Genomic DNA, 23,771 nt, shown 5'->3' on the forward strand with positions numbered 1-23,771 from the left:
TTGAAAATGATTTGCAAATCATTGTATTCCGTTTATATTTACATCTAACACAATTTCCCAACTCATATGGAAACGGGGTTTGTATTTATATATGTATAAATGTGTATATATATGTATAAGTGTGTATATATATATATATATATATATATATATATATATATATATATATATATATATATATATAACCTGTAGCCTGTTTTGAAAATGTTTACCATTTTATATCAAATAATATTGCGATAATTGTGTTGATTCTGAATGGAATCGTCAACTTAAGAATGTTCTTCAAATCTTGAGTTGTTGTAAGATTCCCATCCCTAACAATTTAATATCTTAGATGTGAAATAAATAAATGTGAATGTGAATTAGTTGACTCGTTAAGTGGATAATTTGGTATTTGTATTGGTGTTTGTATTGCTCCATTTGTAGTGTAATAATGCTTATTGTCATTTCATATTAATATTTACTTCACTAACTGCTTCTTTGCTATCATTGTTACTATTATATTTGTACGTATCCTATTTGCTGATGCTGTTCTGTTGTTGTTATTGTTATTATTGTGTTTGTTGTTGTTGTTGTGTCTTTGTCTTATCCCCCTCTTGTCCCCGCAATTTCCCTCTCTGTCTTCCTTTTTCTCTCTTTCTATCCCCTCCTGCACCAAATAATATAAATCAATTTAATAAAGTCCAATACAAATAAGGCAACAAGAAAAGTATTCCACACTTCTCTTTTGTAAAGTAGATCTGTTCAGCTGATATGGGCATCTACATCAACAATATGATTTGCCTGAGTAGCTGGACAGGACAACATTTAAATAAATAAAAAAAATATATTAATAATTTAGAATAAAGCAAGTGCTGAATATTTTTCAATGTGGTTGTTTTTTTTCCAATGTCCCAGCATGTCCAGAAGACTATTTTGGTAAGAACTGCTCCTTCCCCTGTAAGTGTAAAAATGGTGCCAGCTGTGACCCCGTCACTGGGAGCTGTCGCTGCCCGCCAGGGGTCAGTGGAGAGTTGTGCCAGGATGGTGAGTTTGTACCTCTTTTGCAAACATATTTACTTAAGTGTCAGCTATCGTCTTCATCGTAATTGTTTGCGTGTGCAGGCTGTCCCAAGGGTTTCTATGGCAAGCAGTGTAACAAAAAGTGTAATTGTGCCAACAATGGACGCTGCCATCGCACTTATGGAGCCTGCTTGTGTGACCCTGGACTCTACGGACGCTTCTGCCACCTCCGTAAGACACCCTTAATTTATTCTGCTAAAGAAACCCAAAATGTATTATTTTATACACTATTGGGGCAGCTTAACAATCCTCCTATCTTAGCAACTAGTTGAATATAAGCTTAATGGAGCAGCAAATGGTTGAATTGATAATGACATTTATAATTCATAAATGTAACTAGTTAGTATAGGGAAAGTCATTTTTGTGTTTTTGAATAATCTTCTAATATCTGGTGTGTGCAGTTGACAGCCTGTCAAAAAATTGTTGTGTAATTTTAGCCAATCGTCTTTACCCAAGCATCATTTAACGACCGGCTTTTGTTTTGTCTTGATGTTCTGAGTTCCGATGTCCGTGAACGCACCACAGTAATTGTGGAGAAGTGCAGGTTGAAGATAAATGGTGTTGGAACTGAGAACTCTGCTGTTGATGCAAGCTAAATTGGGGCCCAAAGCAGAATTTTATTTGGAGCCCCCCACCCCCATTACAATTTATTTCTGCATTTGTGAAACAATTTTCATACTTTTTAAATCAAACTGGAATTTTATTTGAGGCATGTTTTGTACTAAAACAAATGGGAAATAAATTCCATCCATCCATTTTCTACGGCTTGTCCCGTTCGGGGTCGCGGGGGGTGCTGTAGCCTATCTCAGCTGCTTCAGGTGGAAGGCGGGCTACACCCTGGACAAGTCGCCAACTCATCACAGGGCCAACACAGATGGACAGACAACATTCACACTCACATTCACACACTAGGGTCAATTTAGTGTTGCCAATCAACCTATCCCCAGGTGCATGTCTTTGGAGGTGGAAGGAAGCCGGAGTACCCGGAGGGAGCCCACGCAGTCACGGGGAGAACATGCAAACTCCACACAGAAAGATCCTGAGCCAAAATGTTCAATAAAAATGATTTTAGTGCAAAAAAAATATTAAATCCTCAAAATATAAATGTATAAACCTTCCTAAACTAACTACGACCGGGATTCAAACCGCTTATTACTGTCAAGAGAAGCACAAACGGTGTGTGCCACAGAAGCTAGGAGGACTGTAGGGAAATTTTTCCATTACAGTATATTCTTATCAGTGACAGAGCAGGAAGTGGCTAGGAACACGTTTGAGGTAAAATTTCATATGAAGCGCCCATGTCATTTATATATTGATATTTCACACGCGCTTCTTCACGCATAATTAGGCCCCCCACCTTTTCCGGGGCCCTACACACAGCGCGTGATCTGCGTTTAGGAAGGGTTGGCCCTATGTTGACGTGTTAAAGTCAGAATGAAGTAAAAAAAAAAAGAGTGTGTCAGACTTTGTGTGTCTCTGTTTGGACTCTATAACAATAATAATACGCCACATTTCACTGTCAGTAACGGTAATGACGTTGTAAAGTTTAAAATAGTAATTTTCATATTCATATTTCATCTTTCATCTTTCAGAGTTCATTCTGACAATCACTACGCTAACCGTAAGAGGATCGTACCCAAATTTATGTTCGCAACATAAAGTATAATAAAACGTCAAGAGATGGCTCTTGTTCTAAAAATGCTCGTACATTGAGGTACTACATTACAAAAACAAAAGCGTTACATAATAGTATAAAACACCATAAGAAATTGTTCATAAAAATATGCATTAATAGAAGAAAACAATATCAACAAACTGACTTTGTTTCAAAACACTCTTATTACCCATTCTACTTATGTCTATGGAAAAAGTCACAAGTAAATGTGCAAGCAACAGATAATTTCAGTTTTGGTTATGTCGACAGCCGCTTACCGGTATGTCTATGTCAGTCAAGCAAGTCCTCGGGGCGTCAACACAAACGAAAAAATATCCACTGGAATCCCACAGTATACTCATGACTCCCTGATGTCATGGGAATTTACTCCAAGAAGTTGTTTTTATATAAAAAAATTGTATTACTTTTGATTTAACATTTTCCACTTTTGTTTAAATAATAACCAATAAAATCAATTCAATATTGAACTATAGTAATGCATTTGACAATAACATCAACTAATACATCACCTTTATATGTGTTGTTTTAAAAAAACAACACATTTCTTTTAGTTAAACAAAACAATGAAAAGCTCAGTTGTAGATATAGAGGACGCTGTAGTACAAGGTTGTCCAAAGCATGGCCCCCGGGGCCATTTGCGCCCTGCAGCCCATTACAAAACAAACCATAAAAAAGTGGAATAAATTAACTAACAGGTTAAATGTAATGAGACAAAGTTGCAATGTTGACTCTAAATACACAAAGCTGCGATGCAGGCTGTCTTTTTTGTTTTTCTTTTTTGTTGCCATTGCTCAAAAAATAATAATGAAGCATAATTAATGGTTTTATGAGTTATTGACCTATTCAAGGATCCAATTACTTCACATCACATATTCCACTATGAAATATTTTTTGGGTGGGAAATATTGTATATCTTGTGTTTGCTATATAAAAAACTAAAGAGGATAAAATAAACAAACAAACAAGACATAATTAAAAAAATACAAAGTTAACTAAAGATATAAGCATTAAAAATAAAAGAAAAAAGAATAGTGTATGCCTTATTTTCAACATTTTTATGAGTGGGGCTTTTTTGGAACCCTAAGAATTGTAGTATGATTTTTTTTTTTTTTTTTTAACTGTCATTGCTCAAAAAATAATAATGAATTAAAATCGATGTTGTGATGAATTATTGACCTACCCTTTAAAGCTCCAATTACTTCACATCAAATATTGTACTTTGACAATTTTTTGGGGGGGAAATAATGCATTGTTTGGGTTTTTGCCATAAAAACAGGGTTGTCTTTGACAAAAAGTGCATAAAACAAATACAATAATTTAACTTTATATTGACGGACCTGAAGTTGAGCTAAAGATTTACTCTAAGCGTTGAATAAAACAAAAAAAATAATAATATATGACTATATTTTTTACATTTTTTATGACTGAGACTATTATTTGGGTCCCCAGGACCATTCTTGAGGGGAGCCCTAAAAGAAAAAGAAAATTCTATATATTGCATTGGCTTTGATAATGAAAAATATCAAAATGGCTTCTGCATGCTTTTTTTTCAGTGTGTGACCCTCAGTGTAAAAGGATTGGACAGCCCTGTTGTAGTACCTGTGAAATAAATGACATAAACCCAGTTGTATGAAATATAATCGATTTATTCCTAAATTTTCCAACTTTTAGTGTAAAAGTGATCAAATCATAAGAACTTTTATGATAAATACTATGACTAAGTGATTACTCATTCTCCCTCAGCTTGTCCAAAGTGGACTTTCGGTGCCGGCTGCTCAGAGGAGTGTCAGTGCGTCCAACAGAATACTCTGGAGTGTCACCGTCGCTACGGCACCTGCATCTGCAAACCTGGTTACCAAGGCAACGCCTGCAAGGAAGGTCAGCACGCATGTCGCCGTGATCACGATGTCCTTCTTGTTTCCTCCTCTGAGCACCACAACTCTGCGTCCCGCTCCAGAGTGCAGCCCGGGAACGTACGGCGGCGGCTGCGAGAAGACGTGTGCATGCTCGCTGGGCGTGTCATGTGACCACGTGAGCGGGGACTGCCAACGAAAGTGCCCGCCGGGTCGACGCGGCGAGGGCTGTGACGAAGGTGGACGGTCTCACTATAAAAGGTTCTTTCACTTGAATTTGGAGACAAATCGTAGGCGTGTCCTCTTTTAGACTGTCCCAAGGGAACGTTTGGACTTGGCTGCGTCCATCCTTGCAACTGTACCGGCGCCCCCTGTGACAAAGTGACAGGACAGTGCAGGTGTCCTGCCGGCACTACTGGCAAGAACTGTGACAAGTGTAAGATCACAAATATGTCACACACATATATATATATATATTAATAATAAGTAATAAATGTGTTTACAGTGTGTCCAGAGAGGTTTTGGGGAATGGGCTGCTCAGAAAGATGTCCTCTCTGTGACAATGGAGGCGTGTGTGATAAACACAATGGCTCATGTAACTGCCTGCCCGGCTTCATGGGAACACTTTGCCAGAACTGTAAGTACACCAAGAATTATAGTACAGAATTATTACATGAAATAATGATATAATATTTCTAACTATATCATTCAAACATTTTACACTTTTGATGGCAGACCTAATGGTGTTAACTTACTTTGAGGGGACATTAAAGGTACTGTACACTTGAGTGTTGTCTCATAAAATCTTACGGTACAGCAAACACGTGTTTCTTATTGCAATTAAGTCCGTAAATAAAATAGTGAACATACAAGACAACTTGTCTTTTAGTAGTAAGTAAGCAAACAAAGGTTCCTAATTTAGCTGCTGACATATGCAGTAACATATTGTGTCATTTTCCATTCTATTATTTTGTCAAAATTATTAAGAGGCGGTATAGTACCGAATATGATTCATTGGTATCGTAGTACTATACTACCGGTATACCGTACAACTCAAATAGATTGCGTGTGCAATCTATTTTAAAGATTGCACACGCTGTTTACCGCGAGCTGTTTGGATCCCAGTAAATCAGGCCTGAAGTCTATAAGACAGAAGTGTGCGTATTAGAAATTATCCAGTAACAAACGTGTCCGCGCCATCCGACTATGTCATGAGCTAAACTTAATGTATTATTATTGTGGCCACTAGGTGTTGCCAAAAACAATTCCCACTCCCCTTCAACTGTAAGGCAGACGGTTAATGATAAATAGGTTAGTGATTTTCCAACATACAAAAGTACGTATGATTTGTGCTGATATCGTATCTGTTCCAGCCAATGCTCAGGCTCCAATATCGGTATCGAATTGAAAGTGAAACAGTTGTACCAGGATACTTATTTATGTCAACTCAAGCTCTTATTTTCTTTGTTTTAAAAAACAGTGGTCTGTTTTTATAAGCACAATTACAAACATTTTATTTACAAAAAATGTTTTTGGGATAACTTAAAATTTTTCTTAGGTTTTCTATCATAATTTTAATGTAAAATTGCATTCTAAATCCCCAGTTTGCCTGATTCACTGTCATGAAATGCTTTGGATCGTGCCGATTGTAGCATTCAAGAGTCCTACTGTGCCTTATCATAAAACTTCATCTTTGTCCCTCGCGCAGCGTGTCCAAGCGGGCGTTTCGGTCAAGGTTGCCAGATGAAGTGCGTGTGCGAGAACAACGCTCGCTGCGACGCGGTGAGCGGCCGGTGCACCTGCGCCCCCGGCTGGACAGGCCACAACTGCAGGAAAGGTAACGTCACGCAACAGAACGTCTTTGTTCAATCCGTGACGCTGATCTTTAACAAAATGGCGTACCAGCGTGCGACACGGGCCACTGGGGGACGGACTGTGCAGAGAGCTGCCACTGTCAAAACGGAGACGGAAGCTGCGACGCGGTGACGGGACAGTGCAACTGTGAGGCTGGCTACACTGGAGCGCGCTGTCAGCACAGTACGTGCTCACCATGCACTTTGTACCACTAGAGGGCAGTGAACAGTCAAATCCTGCACATGGCACCTTTTAATAATAATAATAATAATAATAATGCATGATTATTATGTCTTCAGAGTGTCCAGCAGGTGTGTTTGGTCTTGGTTGTCGCCATCGATGTCAGTGTGACAATGGTGCGTTGTGCGACCATGTGAGCGGCGCTTGCACCTGCCAGGTGGGGTGGACCGGAACAGTCTGCGAAAAGCGTAAGAAAAAATTCTACCCGAGTTGTCAAACTCCTTTTGAGCATATTAAAGTATAGAAAGGATTTGTACTTTTCAGCGTGTCCACAAGGATTTTTTGGACTGGACTGTCAGAAGAAGTGCGTGTGTCACAATGGAGGCCGTTGTGACCCGGCCAGCGGGGTTTGCTCCTGTCCTAGCGGCTGGATCGGACCGTTCTGCAACCAAAGTGAGTTTAATGTATATTAATATGCATTGATATGTGTGCCTACATATATAAATGTATATATTTACGTTGCAATATTTGCAACATTTTCTCAATGATATTTAAAGTGTTATTTACTAATCTACTGAAAAAAAGAATAATGCTGTCGTTCACTTTTGGCCACATTTTAAAACAAGTGAAGAGAGAGTATAAGTCACGCCGGAGTATAAGTCGCACCGGCCGAAAATACATAATAAAGAAGGAAAAAAACATATGTAAGTAGCACTGGAATATAAGTCGCATTTTTTGGGGAAATTTATTTGATAAAACCCAACACCAAGAATAGACATTTGAAAGGCAATTTAAAATAAATAAAGAATAGTGAACAACAGGCTGAATAAGTGTACGTTATATGAGGCATAAATAACCAACTGAGAACGTGCCTGGTATGTTAACGTAACATATTATGGTAAGAGTCATTCAAATAACTATAACATATAGAACATGCTATACAATTACCAAACAATCTGTCACTCCTAATCGCTAAATCCCATGAAATCTTATACGTCTAGTCTCTTACGTGAATGAGCTAAATAATATTATTTGTTATTTAACGGTAATGTGTTAATAATTTCACACAAGTCGCTCCTGAGTATAAGTCGCACCCCCCGGCCAAACTATGAAAAAAACTGCGACTTACAGTCCGAAAAATACGTTATCTACATTTTAGGAAGATTATTTTAACACCTTATTTTAAGTTATTTATAGGTGTAGCACATTTTCAAAAATGTTTTAAGTATATTAAAAAATATATTTAAAGTACCGGTAGTTAAATTTCTGCAATTAAAATTGTTTTTTTACTACTTTTTTTGCCGTTAAAAAAAATAATTTAGAGGGGTATCTACTTGGGATGTAAAAGGTTTTGTGGATACTGCGGTATTTCGGTTTTAAAGTCTTCACAATAATACCGTGACTATAGAGCATATAAGCCGCACCCACGCAATTTTAGAAGAAACTAGAAAATTCCCACAGAAATTTTGATGGACCTGCTATCTGTTCCCTGGACCTCTGGCCGGGGGTCCCAGGAAGCCGCCGTACTTTTAAGATGGTGCCGAGTGTCTGAATCCGAGAGTTTTAGGTGTAACTGTACAAAATGAGCTACACGGCTAGCCTAAAACGTTAGCATGCACACATTAAAATGCTAACATTTAGCATGTGTAAAAACGTTAGCATGATAACAGTTAGCATGTTTCATATACCAAGTTATATGACTCAAAGGTGTATGGCTACAAAAATAAAGAAAAAAAGTTTAAAATTAGATGAAAAATTTAGCATGCTTAAGTTAGCTTGCCAGCATGCTATCGTTTGCATGCTAACAGGTAACAAATGTCACATACCAAGTTATAACTCTGGTGTAAACAGTTGCAAAAGTAGCGCAAAAAGTTAGCATGCTAATGTTAGCATGATAGCAAGCTAAGGCACTCCGATTGCCATCCGGGCAAAACCAAAAATTGGACGTCAAAATGTTTTAGCCAGGGTTAAGGTAGACAAGTGTATGAACAAAATGAGACGTTAAGCACAAAGCTACGTGAAAGAATGGCTGCGCTACAAGAGGAGGTAATCTTGTCTTTTTGGCGTTTGTCTCAGATTAATCGTCCATTAAAATGAGTGTACCAATTCAATTGGCCAATTTTTTTTGTTTATTCGTGAATAGCGTCGCCATGGTAACATGAAATGTTCCCAATTTAAAGTACCGCCGTAGGCGCAAGTGAGACCTTTCCGACGGTATAACATATGTGGGGGTTCGTTGGCCGGTTCGCCTCGTATTAAGCGTAAGAGAAACGTGCGGAACAAGAATAATAAAGTTTGAAGTATGAGCAATAAGCTGCTTGCAGCATGTGAATACCCGCTTGCATTGCAGCAGACCCATAAATATATTTTCCATATATTAGCCGCACCAGACTATTAAGTCACAGGTATATATGTTATGAAATTAGTTATTTACACAGAAATAATTTGTAGATGTTTATTTACATACCCTAATTGATTCCAAACAATGCCTGTAAGACAACAGTAAAACGGGTGATTGAACAAAATAGAAGTAATTGTCATGGACCCACTAGCTGAGGAAGCTAGCTCTCCAACCAGCTAAACAGACTCAATAACTCCAGGGTGATGTTTTGGGGAATTTACTGAGAAATTTGTGAAACTGAAACAACACATAAATAATGCCACTGTAACTTAATAATACTAACACAGACACTGGTAAATGTATTAGCATGTTATAAGAACGCTACATTACAATAGCACTTACAAATATGCATGAAAACACTCCTACAGTCACACATGGGACGGTTCAGTAAGTATGAAGTGTATTGGTTACATTGTAAAACTTACAAACGTTGCTTGGAGATATGAATGAAGAATCCATATGAGTAGAAACGCTATGGACGACTTAGAAGAAGGAACGAGAATTGTACTTCCGGTTCAAAGCTCTAAACAGAAGAGCACTGCAGCACCTTCGGTGAGCCAACTCGTCTAAAAGATGGTGCCACAGCACAAACAATAACAGCTTTTGTTGTTGTTTTTTTACTATTTGTATTTTGTCTGTCAGCAAAACAAATATCCATAAATTCGCTGCACCATTTTAAAAGTCGCAGGGCTCAAAGCGGAGGAACAAAGTAGCGCCTTATAGTCTGGAATTTACCATAATTTCCACTTTTGATCATTAGAGTTCAGCAGAAGGCAACACCATTTATTCTCTTCTCATGGCAGCTTGCCCGAGTGGTTTCTATGGCGACGACTGTAACCAAACCTGCTCTTGTCGTAACGGCGGCGTCTGCCACCCGGCCAGCGGTCTGTGCGCCTGCACTGCGGGCTGGAGCGGGGCCAACTGCTCAGAAGGTGAGCGTCAGGCCGCAAAGTGATGGTCAGCACCTGGCAGGTAAATAACAGCTCAGCCTTTCTTTCCCAGAATGCCCTGCGGGTTTCTACGGGGTCGACTGTCGGCACCGCTGCCTGTGTCAGAACGGAGCCGCCTGTGACAAATCCGACGGGAAGTGTTCGTGTTCCAGCGGCTGGACAGGAACTGCCTGTGAGCTGGGTAAGACGGGTCCAAATGTTAAAACCACACTTGGGCGCAATATGGACCATTGCAAATGTTCATTGAGAACCAAGCGGAGGTTAACAAGCAAAATCTATGTCCTTCCATAGGAAACAATGTAGAGGGATTTTGTCTGTTCCAGGGTTAAACCGTGAACACATTAACATTTTTAAATCAATTGTTTTCCCACAGAGTGCGTGGCTGGTAGTTTTGGGGCCGACTGTCAGCGTGAGTGCGAGTGTGAAAATGGCGGCCGGTGCGACGGACAGACCGGGCGATGCAGCTGCAGCCTCGGTTGGATGGGAGAACGCTGCCAGGAAGGTGAGGAGTGTAAACTAAATATCATGCAACATAACATGGCCTTATGAGATCTCACTGGTTCTGTCAGCGTGTGAGCCTGGCACGTTTGGCGCCCGCTGCCAGGAGAGGTGTCAGTGTGGGCACGGGGCGTCATGCCATCACGTGACTGGGGAGTGTCGCTGCCCGCCTGGGTGGAGAGGAAAACACTGTGACAAAGGTATGGACGCCAAGAATATTTTTGGCAGTATTTTGGAAAATATGTTAGTGCTACTTTTTGTTTCAAACAAATCCAAAGCTTAAATCTGTATCTAAAAGTATATGCATATACTATATATTTAAATTTGTCTCCACATTGATTCATTTAAAAGTGGATCTTCATTGCTGTAATACAAAAATCATATCTACATTTTATTTTTAAATCTTCTAAAAGCTGTATCTACTGTATATTTTCCAAATATCTTGAAAGATAAGTCTACATTTTTGTAATGTTTTAACTTTTTTCAATTATTTATATCTTGTCCCCCATAATTTCATTTAAATTTCAAATCTAATTTTGAAATATTTGTAAAGCAAAATTTAGAAGTGGGAAATGTCTGAATAAACATTTACCATGTAGCTACTTTTTAAAGGTATTTAAAAAATATATTTGTAGTGTATTTACAATTGTGTAATAGAAAAATGTACATTTGGAAGTGTGTTCATTATTCTTGCAATAGTTTTAAATACAAGGTTCATCGCTATTTAAAAAAAAAAGTATAAACACATTTTAAAGATGTGTTCCCCAATTTTGCAATATTTGAAAAATAAATAAATAAACAAATATATATTTTTATGTCCCGACAAAACCCGAAAATGGAAGAAAATGCATATTTTCCGGAATTTTTTTTTTGCTAAAATGTCCCTTACAAAAAATTCAAAAAAACGGACTTGCTTCAGCAGCACAATTGTGGTGCTGTAGTTGTAGGAGATGTCTCAAAACGTCATCAGGAGTCCCGACAAAACCAGTAAATGTAAGAAAATGCATATTTTACAAAAACAAATTTTTGCTAAAATGTCGTAACAAAAAATAAAAAAAAACGGACTTCCTTCAGCAGCACAATTCTGGTGCTGTAGTGTTAAGAGATGTCTTAAAACGTCATCAGGAGTCCCTACAAAACCTAAAAATGGCAGAAAATGCTTTTTTTGGGAAAACTTTTTCACAAAATTTTTTTTAAAAAACAGACTTGCTTCAGCAGCACAATTCTGGTGCTGTAGTTGTAGGAGATGTCTCAAAACGTCATCAGGAGTCCCGACAAAACCCGTAAATGTAAGAAAATGTAAGAAAATGCATATTTTACGAAAACATTTTTTTGCTAAAATGTCGTAAGGCAAATTAAAAAAAACGGACTTGCTTCAGCAGCACAATTCTGGTGCTGTAGTGTTAGGAGATGTCTTAAAACGTCATCAGGAGTCCCTACAAAACCTAAAAATGGCAGAAAATGCTTTTTTTGGGAACGCTTTTTTTCACAAAAATTTTTTCAAAAAACAGACTTGATTCAGCAGCACAATTCTGGTGCTGTAGTTGTAGGAGATGTCTCAAAACGTCACCAAGAGTCCCGACAAAACCCGTAAATGTAAGAAAATGTAAGAAAATGCATATTTTACGAAAACACTTTTTTGCTAAAATGTCGTCGGTGGGGACCCTTACAAAAAATTCAAAAAAACCGACTTGCTTCAGGAGCACTTTTCTGGTTCTGTAGTTGTAGGAGATGTCTCAAAACGTCACCAGCAGTCCCGACAAAACCCGTAAATGTAAGAAAATGTAAGAAAATGCATATTTTACGAAAACATTTTTTTGCTAAAATGTCGTAAGGGGGGACCCTTACAAAAAATTTCAAAAAACGGACTTGCTTCAGCAGCACAATTCTGGTGCTGTAGTTGTAGGAGATGTTTTAAAACGTTATCAGGAGTCCCTACAAAACCTAAAAATGGCAGAAAATGCTTTTTTTGGGACAACTTTTTTTCACAAAAAAAATTTCAAAAAACAGACTTGCTTCAGCAGCACAATTCTGGTGCTGTAGTTGTAGGAGATGTCTTAAAACGTCATCAGGAGTCCCGACAAAACCCGTAAATGTAAGAAAATTTAAGAAAATGCATATTTTACGGAAAACATTTTTTGCTAAAATGTCATAAGGGGGGGACCCTTACAAAAAATTCTAAAAAACAGACTTGCTTCAGCAGCACAATTCTGGTGCTGTAGTGTAGGAGATGTCTTAAAACGTCATCAGGAGTCCCTACAAAACCTAAAAATGGCAGAAAATGCTTTTTTTGGGAAAACTTTTTTTCACAAAAAAAATTTCAAAAAACAGACTTGCTTCAGCAGCACAATTCTGGTGCTGTAGTTGTAGGAGATGTCTCAAAACGTCATCAGGAGTCCCGACAAAACCCGTAAATGTAAGAAAATGCATATTTTACGAAAACATTTTTTTGCTAAAATGTCGTCAGTGGGGACCCTTACAAAAAATTCAAAAAAACGGACTTGCTTCAGCAGCAAAATTCTGGTGCTGTAGTCGTAGGAGATGTCTTAAAACGTCATCAGGAGTCCCGACAAAACCCGTAAATATAAGAAAATGGAAGAAAATTTATATTTTACAAAAAAATGTTTGCAAAAAAGTCGTAATGGGGGACCCTTACAAAAAAATTCAAAAAAATGGACTTGCTTCAGCAGCACAATTCTGGTGCTGTAGTTGTAGGAGATGTCTCAAAACGTCATCAGGAGTCCCGACAAAACCCGTAAATGTAAAAAAATGGAAGAAAATGCATATTTTACAAAAAAAATATTTTGCAAAAAAGTCGTAAGGGGGACCTTACAAAAAATTCAAAAAAACGGACTTGCTTCAGCAGCACAATTCTGGTGCTGTTGTTGTAGGAGATGTCTCAAAACGTCATCAGGTCTCCCGACAAAACCTAAAAATGGCAGAAAATGCTTTTTTTGAGAAGTTTTTTTCACAAAAAAAAATTCAAAAAACAGACTTGCTTCAGCAGCACAATTCTGGTGCTGTAGTTGTAGGAGATGTCTTAAAACGTCATCAGGAGTCCCGACAAAACCCGTAAATGTAAGAAAATAGAAGAAAATGCATATTTTACGAAAACATTTTTTTGCAAAAAAGTCGTAAGGGGGGACCCTTGCAAAAAATTCCAAAAAACGGACTTGCTTCAGCAGCACAATTCTGGTGCTGTAGTTGTAGGAGATGTCTCAAAACGTCATCAGGAGTCCCGACAAAACCCGTAAATGTAAGAAAATGGAGGAAAATTCATATTTTACAAAAAAAATATTTTGCAAAAAAGTCGTAAGGGGGGACCCTTGCAAAAAAATTCAAAAAAACGGACTTGCTTCAGCAGCACAATTCTGGTGCTGTAGTTGTAGGAGATGTCTCAAAACGTCATCAGGAGTACCGACAAAACCCGTAAATGTAAGAAAATTTAAGAAAATGCATATTTTACGAAAAATTTTTTTTGCTAAAATTCAAAAAAACAGACTTGCTTCAGCAGCACAATTCTGGTGCTGTAGTGTTAGGAGATGTCTTAAAACGTCATCAGGAGTCCCTACAAAACCTAAAAATGGCAGAAAATGCTTTTTTTGGGAAAACTTTTTTCCACAAAAAAATTTTCAAGAAACAGACTTGCTTCAGCAGCACAATTCTGGTGCTGTAGTTGTAGGAGATGTCTTAAAACGTCATCAGGAGTCCCGACAAAACCCGTAAATGTAAGAAAATAGAAGAAAACGCATATTTTACGAAAACATTTTTTTGCAAAAAAGTCGTAAGGGGGGACCCTTACAAAAATTCAAAAAAACGGATTTGCTTCAGCAGCACAATTCTGGTGCTGTAGTTGTAGGAGATGTCTCAAAACGTCATCAGGAGTCCCGACAAAACCCGTAAATGGAAGAAAATGCATATTTTAATAAAACATTTTTTTGCAAAAAAGTCGTAAGGGTGGATCCTTACAAAAAATTAAAAAAAACGGACTTGCTTCAGCAGCACAATTCTGGTGCTGTAGTCGTAGGAGATGTCTTAAAACGTCATCAGGAGTCCAGACAAAACCCGTAAATATAAGAAAATGGAAGAAAATATATATTTTACAAAAAAATGTTTGCAAAAAAGTCGTAAGGGGGGACCCTTACAAAAAAATTCAAAAAAATGTACTTGCTTCAGCAGCACAATTCTGGTGCTGTAGTTGTAGGAGATGTCTGAAAACGTCATCAGGAGTCCCGACAAAACCCGTAAATGGAAGAAAATGCATATTTTAATAAAACATTTTTTTGCAAAAAAGTCGTAAGGGGGGACCCTTACAAAAAATTAAAAAAAACGGACTTGCTTCAGCAGCACAATTCTGGTGCTGTAGTTGTAGGAGATGTCTCAAAACGTCATCAGGAGTACCGACAAAACCCGTAAATGTAAGAAAATTTAAGAAAATGCAAATTTTACAAAAACATTTTTTTGCTAAAATGTCGTAAGGGGGGACCCTTACAAAAAATTCAAAAAAACAGACTTGCTTCAGCAGCACAATTCTGGTGCTGTAGTGTTAGGAGATGTCTTAAAACGTCATCAGGAGTCCCTACAAAACCTAAAAATGGCAGAAAATGCTTTTTTTGGGAAAACTTTTTTCCACAAAAAAATTTTCAAAAAACAGACTTGCTTCAGCAGCACAATTCTGGTGCTGTAGTCGTAGGAGATGTCTTAAAACGTCATCAGGAATCCAGACAAAACCCGTAAATATAAGAAAATGGAAGAAAATATATATTTTACAAAAAAATGTTTGCAAAAAAGTCGTAAGGGGGGACCCTTACAAAAAAATTCAAAAAAATGGACTTGCTTCAGCAGCACAATTCTGGTGCTGTAGTTGTAGGAGATGTCTCAAAACGTCATCAGGAGTCCCGACAAAACCCGTAAATGGAAGAAAATGCATATTTTAATAAAACATTTTTTTGCAAAAAAGTCGTACCCTTACAAAAAATTAAAAAAAACGGACTTGCTTCAGCAGCACAATTCTGGTGCTGTAGTCGTAGGAGATGTCTTAAAACGTCATCAGGAGTCCCGACAAAACCCTGTAAATGTAAGAAAATGGAAGAAAATGCATATTTTACGAAAACATTTTTTTGCAAAAAAGTCGTAAGGGGGGACCCTTGCAAAAAATTCAAAAAAACAGACTTGCTTCAGCAGCACAATTCTGGTGCTGTAGTGTTAGGAGATGTCTTAAAACGTCATCAGGAGTCCCTACAAAACCTAAAAATGGCAGAAAATGCTTTTTTTGGGAAAACTTTTTTCCACAAAAAAATTTTCAAAAAACAGACTTGCTTCAGCAGCACAATTCTGGTGCTGTAGTCGTAGGAGATGTCTTAAAACGTCATCAAGAGTCCCGACAAAACCCGTAAATGGAAGAAAATGCATATTTTAATAAAACATTTTTTTGCAAAAAAGTCGTAAGGGGGGACCCTTACAAAAAATTAAAAAAAACGGACTTGCTTCAGCAGCACAATTCTGGTGCTGTAGTTGTAGGAGATGTCTCAAAACGTCATCAGGAGTACCGACAAAACCCGTAAATGTAAGAAAATTTAAGAAAATGCATATTTTACGAAAACATTTTTTTGCTAAAATGTCGTAAGGGGGGACCCTTACAAAAAATTTAAAATAACGGACTTGCTTCAGCAGCACAATTCTGGTGCTGTAGTCGTAGGAGATGTCTTAAAACGTCATCAGGAGTCCCGACAAAACCCGTAAATGTAAGAAAATGGAGGAAAATGCATATTTTAACGAAAAAAATATTTTGCAAAAAAGTCGTAAGGGGGGACCCTTACAAAAAATTCAAAAAAACAGACTTGCTTCAGCAGCACAATTCTGGTGCTGTAGTGTTAGGAGATGTCTTAAAACGTCATCAGGAGTCCCTACAAAACCTAAAAATGGCAGAAAATGCTTTTTTTGGGAAAACATTTTTTCACAAAAAAAAATTCAAAAAACAGACTTGCTTCAGCAGCACAATTCTGGTGCTGTAGTTGTAGGAGATGTCTCAAAACGTCATCAGGAGTCCCGACAAAACCCGTAAATGTAAGAAAATGGAAGAAAATGCATATTTTACGAAAACATTTTTTTGCAAAAAAGTCGTAAGGGGGACCCTTATAAAAAATTTTAAAAAACAGACTTGCTTCAGCAGCACAATTCTGGTGCTGTAGTTGTAGATGTCTCAAAACGTCATCAGGAGTCCCGACAAAACCCGTAAATGTAAGAAAATGCATATTTTACGAAAACATTTTTTTGCAAAAAAGTCGTAAGGGGGGACCCTTACAAAAAATTTTAAAAAACGGACTTGCTTCAGCAGCACAATTCTGGTGCTGTAGTTGTAGGAGATGTCTCAAAACGTCATCAGGAGTCCCAACAAAACCCGTAAATGTAAGAAAATGGAGGAAAATGCATATTTTACGAAAAAAATATTTTGCAAAAAAGTCGTAAGGGGGGACCCTTGCAAAAAATTCAAAAAAACGGACTTGCTTCAGCAGCACAATTCTGGTGCTGTAGTTGTAGGAGATGTCTCAAAACGTCATCAAGAGTCCCGACAAAACCCGTAAATGGAAGAAAATGCATATTTTAATAAAACATTTTTTTGCAAAAAAGTCGTAAGGGGGGACCCTTACAAAAAATTAAAAAAAACGGACTTACTTCAGCAGCACAATTCCGGTGCTGTAGTCGTAGGAGATGTCTTAAAACGTCATCAGGAGTCCCCACAAAACCCTGTAAATGTAAGAAAATGGAAGAAAATGCATATTTTACGAAAACATTTTTTTGCAAAAAAGTTGTAAGGGGGGACCCTTACAAAAAATTCAAAAAAACAGACTTGCTTCAGCAGCACAATTCTGGTGCTGTAGTCGTAGGAGATGTCTTAAAACGTCATCAGGAGTCCCTACAAAACCTAAAAATGGCAGAAAATGCTTTTTTTGGGAAAACATTTTTTCACAAAAAAAAATTCAAAAAACAGACTTGCTTCAGCAGCACAATTCTGGTGCTGTAGTTGTAGGAGATGTCTCAAAACGTCGTCAGGAGTCCCGACAAAACCCGTAAATGTAAGAAAATGCATATTTTACGAAAACATTTTTTTGCAAAAAAGTCGTAAGGGGGGACCCTTACAAAAAATTTTAAAAAACGGACTTGCTTCAGCAGCACAATTCTGGTGCTGTAGTTGTAGGAGATGTCTCAAAACGTCATCAAGAGTCCCGACAAAACCCGTAAATGGAAGAAAATGCATATTTTAATAAAACATTTTTTTGCAAAAAAGTCGTAAGGGGGGACCCTTACAAAAAATTTAAAAAAACGGACTTACTTCAGCAGCACAATTCTGGTGCTGTAGTTTTAGGAGATGTCTCAAAACGTCATCAGGAGTCCCGACAAAACCCGTAAATGTAAGAAAATGGATATTTTAATAAAACATTTTTTTGCAAAAAAGTCGTAAGGGGGGACCCTTACAAAACATTTAAAAAAACGGACTTGCTTCAGCAGCACAATTCTGGTGCTGTAGTCGTAGGAGATGTCTTAAAACGTCATCAGGAGTCCCGACAAAACCCGTAAATGTAAGAAAATGGAGGAAAATGCATATTTTAACGAAAAAAATATTTTGCAAAAAAGTCGTAAGGGGGGACCCTTACAAAAAATTCAAAAAAACAGACTTGCTTCAGCAGCACAATTCTGGTGCTGTAGTTGTAGGAGATGTCTCAAAACGTCATCAGGAGTACCGACAAAACCCGTAAATGTAAGAAAATTTAAGAAAATGCATATTTTACGAAAACATTTTTTTGCTAAAATGTCGTAAGGGGGGACCCTTACAAAAAATTCAAAAAAACAGACTTGCTTCAGCAGCACAATTCTGGTGCTGTAGTGTTAGGAGATGTCTTAAAACGTCATCAGGAGTCCCTACAAAACCTAAAAATGGCAGAAAATGCTTTTTTTGGGAAAACATTTTTTCACAAAAAAAAATTCAAAAAACAGACTTGCTTCAGCAGCACAATTCTGGTGCTGTAGTTGTAGGAGATGTCTTAAAACGTCATCAGGAGTCCCGACAAAACCCGTAAATGTAAAAAAATGGAAGAAAATGCATATTTTACGAAAACATTTTTTTGCAAAAAAGTCGTAAGGGGGGACCCTTACAAAAATTCAAAAAAACGGATTTGCTTCAGCAGCACAATTTTGGTGCTGTAGTTGTAGGAGATGTCTCAAAACGTCATCAGGAGTCCCGACAAAACCCGTAAATGGAAGAAAATGCATATTTTACGAAAACATTTTTTTGCAAAAAAGTTGTAAGGGGGGACCCTTACAAAAAATTAAAAAAAACGGACTTGCTTCAGCAGCACAATTCTGGTGCTGTAGTTGTAGGAGATGTCTCAAAACGTCATCAGGAGTACCGACAAAACCCGTAAATGTAAGAAAATTTAAGAAAATGCATATTTTACGAAAACATTTTTTTGCTAAAATGTCGTAAGGGGGGACCCTTACAAAAAATTCAAAAAAACAGACTTTCTTCAGCAGCACAATTCTGGTGCTGTAGTTGTAGGAGATGTCTCAAAACGTCATCAGGAGTCCAGACAAAACCCGTAAATATAAGAAAATGAAAGAAAATATATATTTTACAAAAAAATGTTTGCAAAAAAGTCGTAAGGGGGGACCCTTACAAAAAAATTCAAAAAAATGGACTTGCTTCAGCAGCACAATTCTGGTGCTGTAGTTGTAGGAGATGTCTCAAAACGTCATCAGGAGTCCCGACAAAACCCGTAAATGTAAAAAAATGGAAGAAAATGCATATTTTACAAAAAAAATATTTTGCAAAAAAGTCGTAAGGGGGACCTTACAAAAAATTCAAAAAAACGGACTTGCTTCAGCATCACAATTCTGGTGCTGTTTTTGTAGGAGATGTCTCAAAACGTCATCAGGTCTCCCGACAAAACCTAAAAATGGCAGAAAATGCTTTTTTTGAGAACTTTTTTTCACAAATTTTTTTTCAAAAAACAGACTTGCTTCAGCAGCACAATTCTGGTGCTGTAGTCGTAGGAGATGTCTTAAAACGTCATCAGGAGTCCCGACAAAACCCGTAAATATAAGAAAATGGAAGAAAATATATATTTTACAAAAAAATGTTTGCAAAAAAGTCGTAAGGGGGACCTTACAAAAAATTCAAAAAAACGGACTTGCTTCAGCAGCACAATTCTGGTGCTGTTGTTGTAGGAGACGTCTCAAAACATCATCAGGTCTCCCGACAAAACCTAAAAATGGCAGAAAATGCTTTTTTTGAGAACTTTTTTCCCCCCAAAAAATTCAAAAAACAGACTTGCTTCAGCAGCACAATTCTGGTGCTGTAGTTGTAGGAGATGTCTTAAAACGTCATCAGGAGTCCCGACAAAACCCGTAAATGTAAGAAAATAGAAGAAAATGCATATTTTACGAAAACATTTTTTTTGCAAAAAAGTCGTAAGGGGGGACCCTTGCAAAAAATTCAAAAAAACGGACTTGCTTCAGCAGCACAATTCTGGTGCTGTAGTTGTAGGGGATGTCTCAAAACGTCACCAGGAGTCCCGACAAAACCCGTAAATGTAAGAAAATGGAGGAAAATGCATATTTTACGAAAAAAATATTTTGCAAAAAAGTCGTAAGGGGGGACCCTTGCAAAAAATTCAAAAAAACGGACTTGCTTCAGCAGCACAATTCTGGTGCTGTAGTTGTAGGAGATGTCTCAAAACGTCATCAGGAGTACCGACAAAACCCGTAAATGTAAGAAAATTTAAGAAAATGCATATTTTACGAAAACATTTTTTTGCTAAAATGTCGTAAGGGGGGACCCTTACAAAAAATTCAAAAAAACAGACTTGCTTCAGCAGCACAATTCTGGTGCTGTAGTTGTAGGAGATGTCTTAAAACGTCATCAAGAGTCCCGACAAAACCCGTAAATGGAAGAAAATGCATATTTTAATAAAACATTTTTTTGCAAAAAAGTCGTAAGGTGGGACCGTTACAAAAAATTCAAAAAACAGACTTGCTTCAGCAGCACAATTCTGGTGCTGTAGTTGTAGGAGATGTCTTAAAACGTCATAAGGAGTCCCGACAAAACCCGTAAATGTAAGAAAATAGAAGAAAATGCATATTTTACGAAAACATTTTTTTGCAAAAAAGTCGTAAGGGGGGAACCCTTAGAAAAAATTTTAAAAAACGGACTTGCTTCAGCAGCACAATTCTGGTGCTGTAGTTGTAGGAGATGTCTCAAAACGTCATCAGGAGTCCCGACAAAACCCGTAAATGTAAGAAAATGGAAGAAAATGCATATTTTACAAAAACATTTTTTTGCAAAAAAGTCGTAAGGGGGGACCCTTACAAAAATTTAAAAAAACGGATTTGCTTCAGCAACACAATTTTGGTGCTGTAGTTGTAGGACAAAAAATATTTTGCAAAAAAGTCGTAAGGGGGGACCCTTACAAAAAATTCAAAAAAACGGATTTGCTTCAGCAGCATAATTCTGGTGCTGTAGTTGTAGGAGATGTCTTAAAACGTCATCAGGAGTCCCGACAAAACCCGTAAATGTAAGAAAATAGAAGAAAATGCATATTTTACGAAAACATTTTTTACAAAAAATTCGTTAGGGGGACCTTACAAAAAATTCAAACAAACGGACTTCCTTCAGCAGCACAATTCTGGTGCTGTAGTCGTAGGAGATGTCTTAAAACGTCATCAGGAGTCCCGAAAAAACCCGTAAATTTAAGAAAATAGAAGAAAATGCATATTTTACAAAAAAATATTTTCCAAAAAAGTCGTAAGGGGGGACCCTTACAAAAAATTTAAAAAAACGGACTTGCTTCAGCAGCACAATTCTGGTGCTGTAGTCGTAGGAGATGTCTTAAAACGTCATCAGGAGTCCCGACAAAACCCGTAAATGTAAGAAAATGGAGGAAAATGCATATTTTACGAAAAAAATATTTTGCAAAAAAGTCGTAAGGGGGGACCCTTACAAAAAATTCAAAAAAACGGATTTGCTTCAGCAGCACAATTCTGGTGCTGTAGTTGTAGGAGATGTCTCAAAACGTCATCAGGAGTCCCGACAAAACCCGTAAATGTAAGAAAATAGAAGAAAATGCATATTTCACGAAAACATTTTTTTGCAAAAAAGTCGTAAGGGGGGAACCCTTACAAAAATTTTTAAAAAACGGATTTGCTTCAGCAGCACAATTCTCGTGCTGTAGTTGTAGGAGATGTCTTAAAACGTCATCAGGAGTCCTGCCAAAACCTGTGAATGTAAGAAAATAGAAGAAAATGCATTTTTTACGAAAACATTTTTTTGCAAAAAAGTCGTAAGGGGGACCTTACAAAAAATTCAAAAAAACGGACTTCCTTCAGCAGCACAATTCTGGTGCTGTAGTTGTAGGAGATGTCTTAAAACGTCATCAGGAGTCCCGAAAAACCCGTAAATGTAAGAAAATAGAAGAAAATGCATATTTTACGAAAAAATATTTTCCAAAAAAGTCGTAAGGGGGGACCCTTACAAAAAATTCAAAAAAACGGACTTGCTTCAGCAGCACAATTTTAGTGCTGTAGTTGTAGGAGATGTCTTAAAACGTCATCAGGAGTCCAGACAAAACCCGTAAATGTAAGAAAATGCATATTTTACGAAAACATTTTTTTGCAAAAAAGTCGTAAGGGGGGACCCTTACAAAAAATTCGAAAAAACGGACCTGCTTCAGCAGCACAATTCTGGTGCTGCAGTTGTAGGAGATGTCTCAAAACGTCATCAGGAGTCCCGACAAAACCCGTAAATGTAAGAAAATAGAAGAAATTGCATATTTTATGAAAACATTTTTTTGCAAAAAAGTCGTAAGGGGGGACCCTTACAAAAAATTTTAAAAAACGGACTTGCTTCAGCAGCACAATTCTGGTGCTGTAGTTGTAGGAGATGTCTTAAAACGTCATCAGGAGTCCCGACAAAACCCGTAAATGGCAGAAAATGGAAGAAAATGCATATTTTACGAAAAAATATTTTCCAAAAAAGTCGTAAGGGGGGACCCTTACAAAAAATTCAAAAAAACGGATTTGCTTCAGCAGCACAATTCTGGTGCTGTAGTTGTAGGAGATGTCTCAAAACGTCATCAGGAGTCCCGACAAAACCCGTAAATGTAAGAAAATGGAAGAAAATGCATATTTTACGAAAACATTTTTTTGCAAAAAAGTCGTAAGGGGGGACCCTTACAAAAATTTTTAAAAAACGGACTTGCTTCAGCAGCACAATTCTCGTGCTGTAGTTGTAGGAGATGTCTTAAAACGTCATCAGGAGTCCCGACAAAACCCGTAAATGTAAGAAAATGGAAGAAAATGCATATTTTACGAAAACATTTTTTTGCAAAAAAGTCGTAAGGGGGGACCCTTACAAAAAATTTAAAAAAACGGACCTGCTTCAGCAGCACAATTCTGGTGCTGTTGTTGTAGGAGATGTCTCAAAACGTCATCAGGAGTCCCGACAAAACCCGTAAATGTAAGAAAATAGAAGAAAATGCATATTTTACGAAAACATTTTTTTGCAAAAAAGTCGTAAGGGGGGACCCTTACAAAAAATTTTAAAAAACGGACTTGCTTCAGCAGCACAATTCTCGTGCTGTAGTTGTAGGAGATGTCTTAAAACGTCATCAGGAGTCCCGACAAAACCTGTGAATGTAAGAAAATAGAAGAAAATGCATATTTTACGAAAACATTTTTTTGCAAAAAAGTCGTAAGGGGGACCTTACAAAAAATTCAAAAAAACGGACTTCCTTCAGCAGCACAATTCTGGTGCTGTAGTCGTAGATGTCTTAAAACGTCATCAGGAGTCCCGAAAAACCCGTAAATTTAAGAGAATAGAAGAAAATGCATATTTTACGAAAAAATATTTTCCTAAAAAGTCGTAAGGGGGGACCCTTACAAAAAATTCAAAAAAACGGACTTGCTTCAGCAGCACAATTTTAGTGCTGTAGTTGTAGGAGATGTCTTAAAATGTCATCAGGAGTCCCGACATAACCCGTAAATGTAAGAAAATAGAAGAAAATGCATATTTTACAAAAAAAAAATTTTGCAAAAAATTCAAAAAAACGGACTTCCTTCAGCAGCACAATTCTGGTGCTGTAGTCGTAGGAGATGTCTTAAAACGTCATCAGGAGTCCCGAAAAAACCCGTAAATTTAAGAAAATAGAAGAAAATGCATACCGTATTTCCTTGAATTGGCGCCGGGAATATAGTATTCGCCTGCCTAGAATTACAGCCGGGTCAAACTCGTTTCGCAAAATAAT

The 23,771-nt window shown here is 37.4% G+C and overlaps 1 protein-coding gene across 5 annotated transcripts in view; it reads left to right on the plus strand.

Annotated features, from left to right (window-relative positions):
• megf6b (multiple EGF-like-domains 6b) overlaps positions 1-23,771 on the plus strand; it is a 209,637-nt gene that overhangs the window by 137,924 nt on the left and 47,942 nt on the right. For all 5 annotated transcript variants that reach the window (XM_062038216.1, XM_062038215.1, XM_062038214.1 and 2 more), the window contains 14 exons: positions 898-1,026; positions 1,105-1,233; positions 4,481-4,615; positions 4,695-4,829; positions 4,901-5,026; positions 5,096-5,227; positions 6,299-6,427; positions 6,496-6,627; positions 6,744-6,872; positions 6,949-7,077; positions 9,829-9,957; positions 10,028-10,156; positions 10,349-10,477; positions 10,545-10,673. In XM_062038216.1, coding sequence (XP_061894200.1) covers positions 898-1,026; positions 1,105-1,233; positions 4,481-4,615; positions 4,695-4,829; positions 4,901-5,026; positions 5,096-5,227; positions 6,299-6,427; positions 6,496-6,627; positions 6,744-6,872; positions 6,949-7,077; positions 9,829-9,957; positions 10,028-10,156; positions 10,349-10,477; positions 10,545-10,673 — 1,821 coding nt within the window. The remainder of the gene's footprint in view (positions 1-897; positions 1,027-1,104; positions 1,234-4,480; positions 4,616-4,694; positions 4,830-4,900; positions 5,027-5,095; positions 5,228-6,298; positions 6,428-6,495; positions 6,628-6,743; positions 6,873-6,948; positions 7,078-9,828; positions 9,958-10,027; positions 10,157-10,348; positions 10,478-10,544; positions 10,674-23,771) is intronic.

The sequence above is a fragment of the Entelurus aequoreus genome, linkage group LG26 (genome assembly GCF_033978785.1).
Source record: "Entelurus aequoreus isolate RoL-2023_Sb linkage group LG26, RoL_Eaeq_v1.1, whole genome shotgun sequence".
Classification (NCBI taxonomy): Eukaryota; Metazoa; Chordata; class Actinopteri; order Syngnathiformes; family Syngnathidae; genus Entelurus; species Entelurus aequoreus.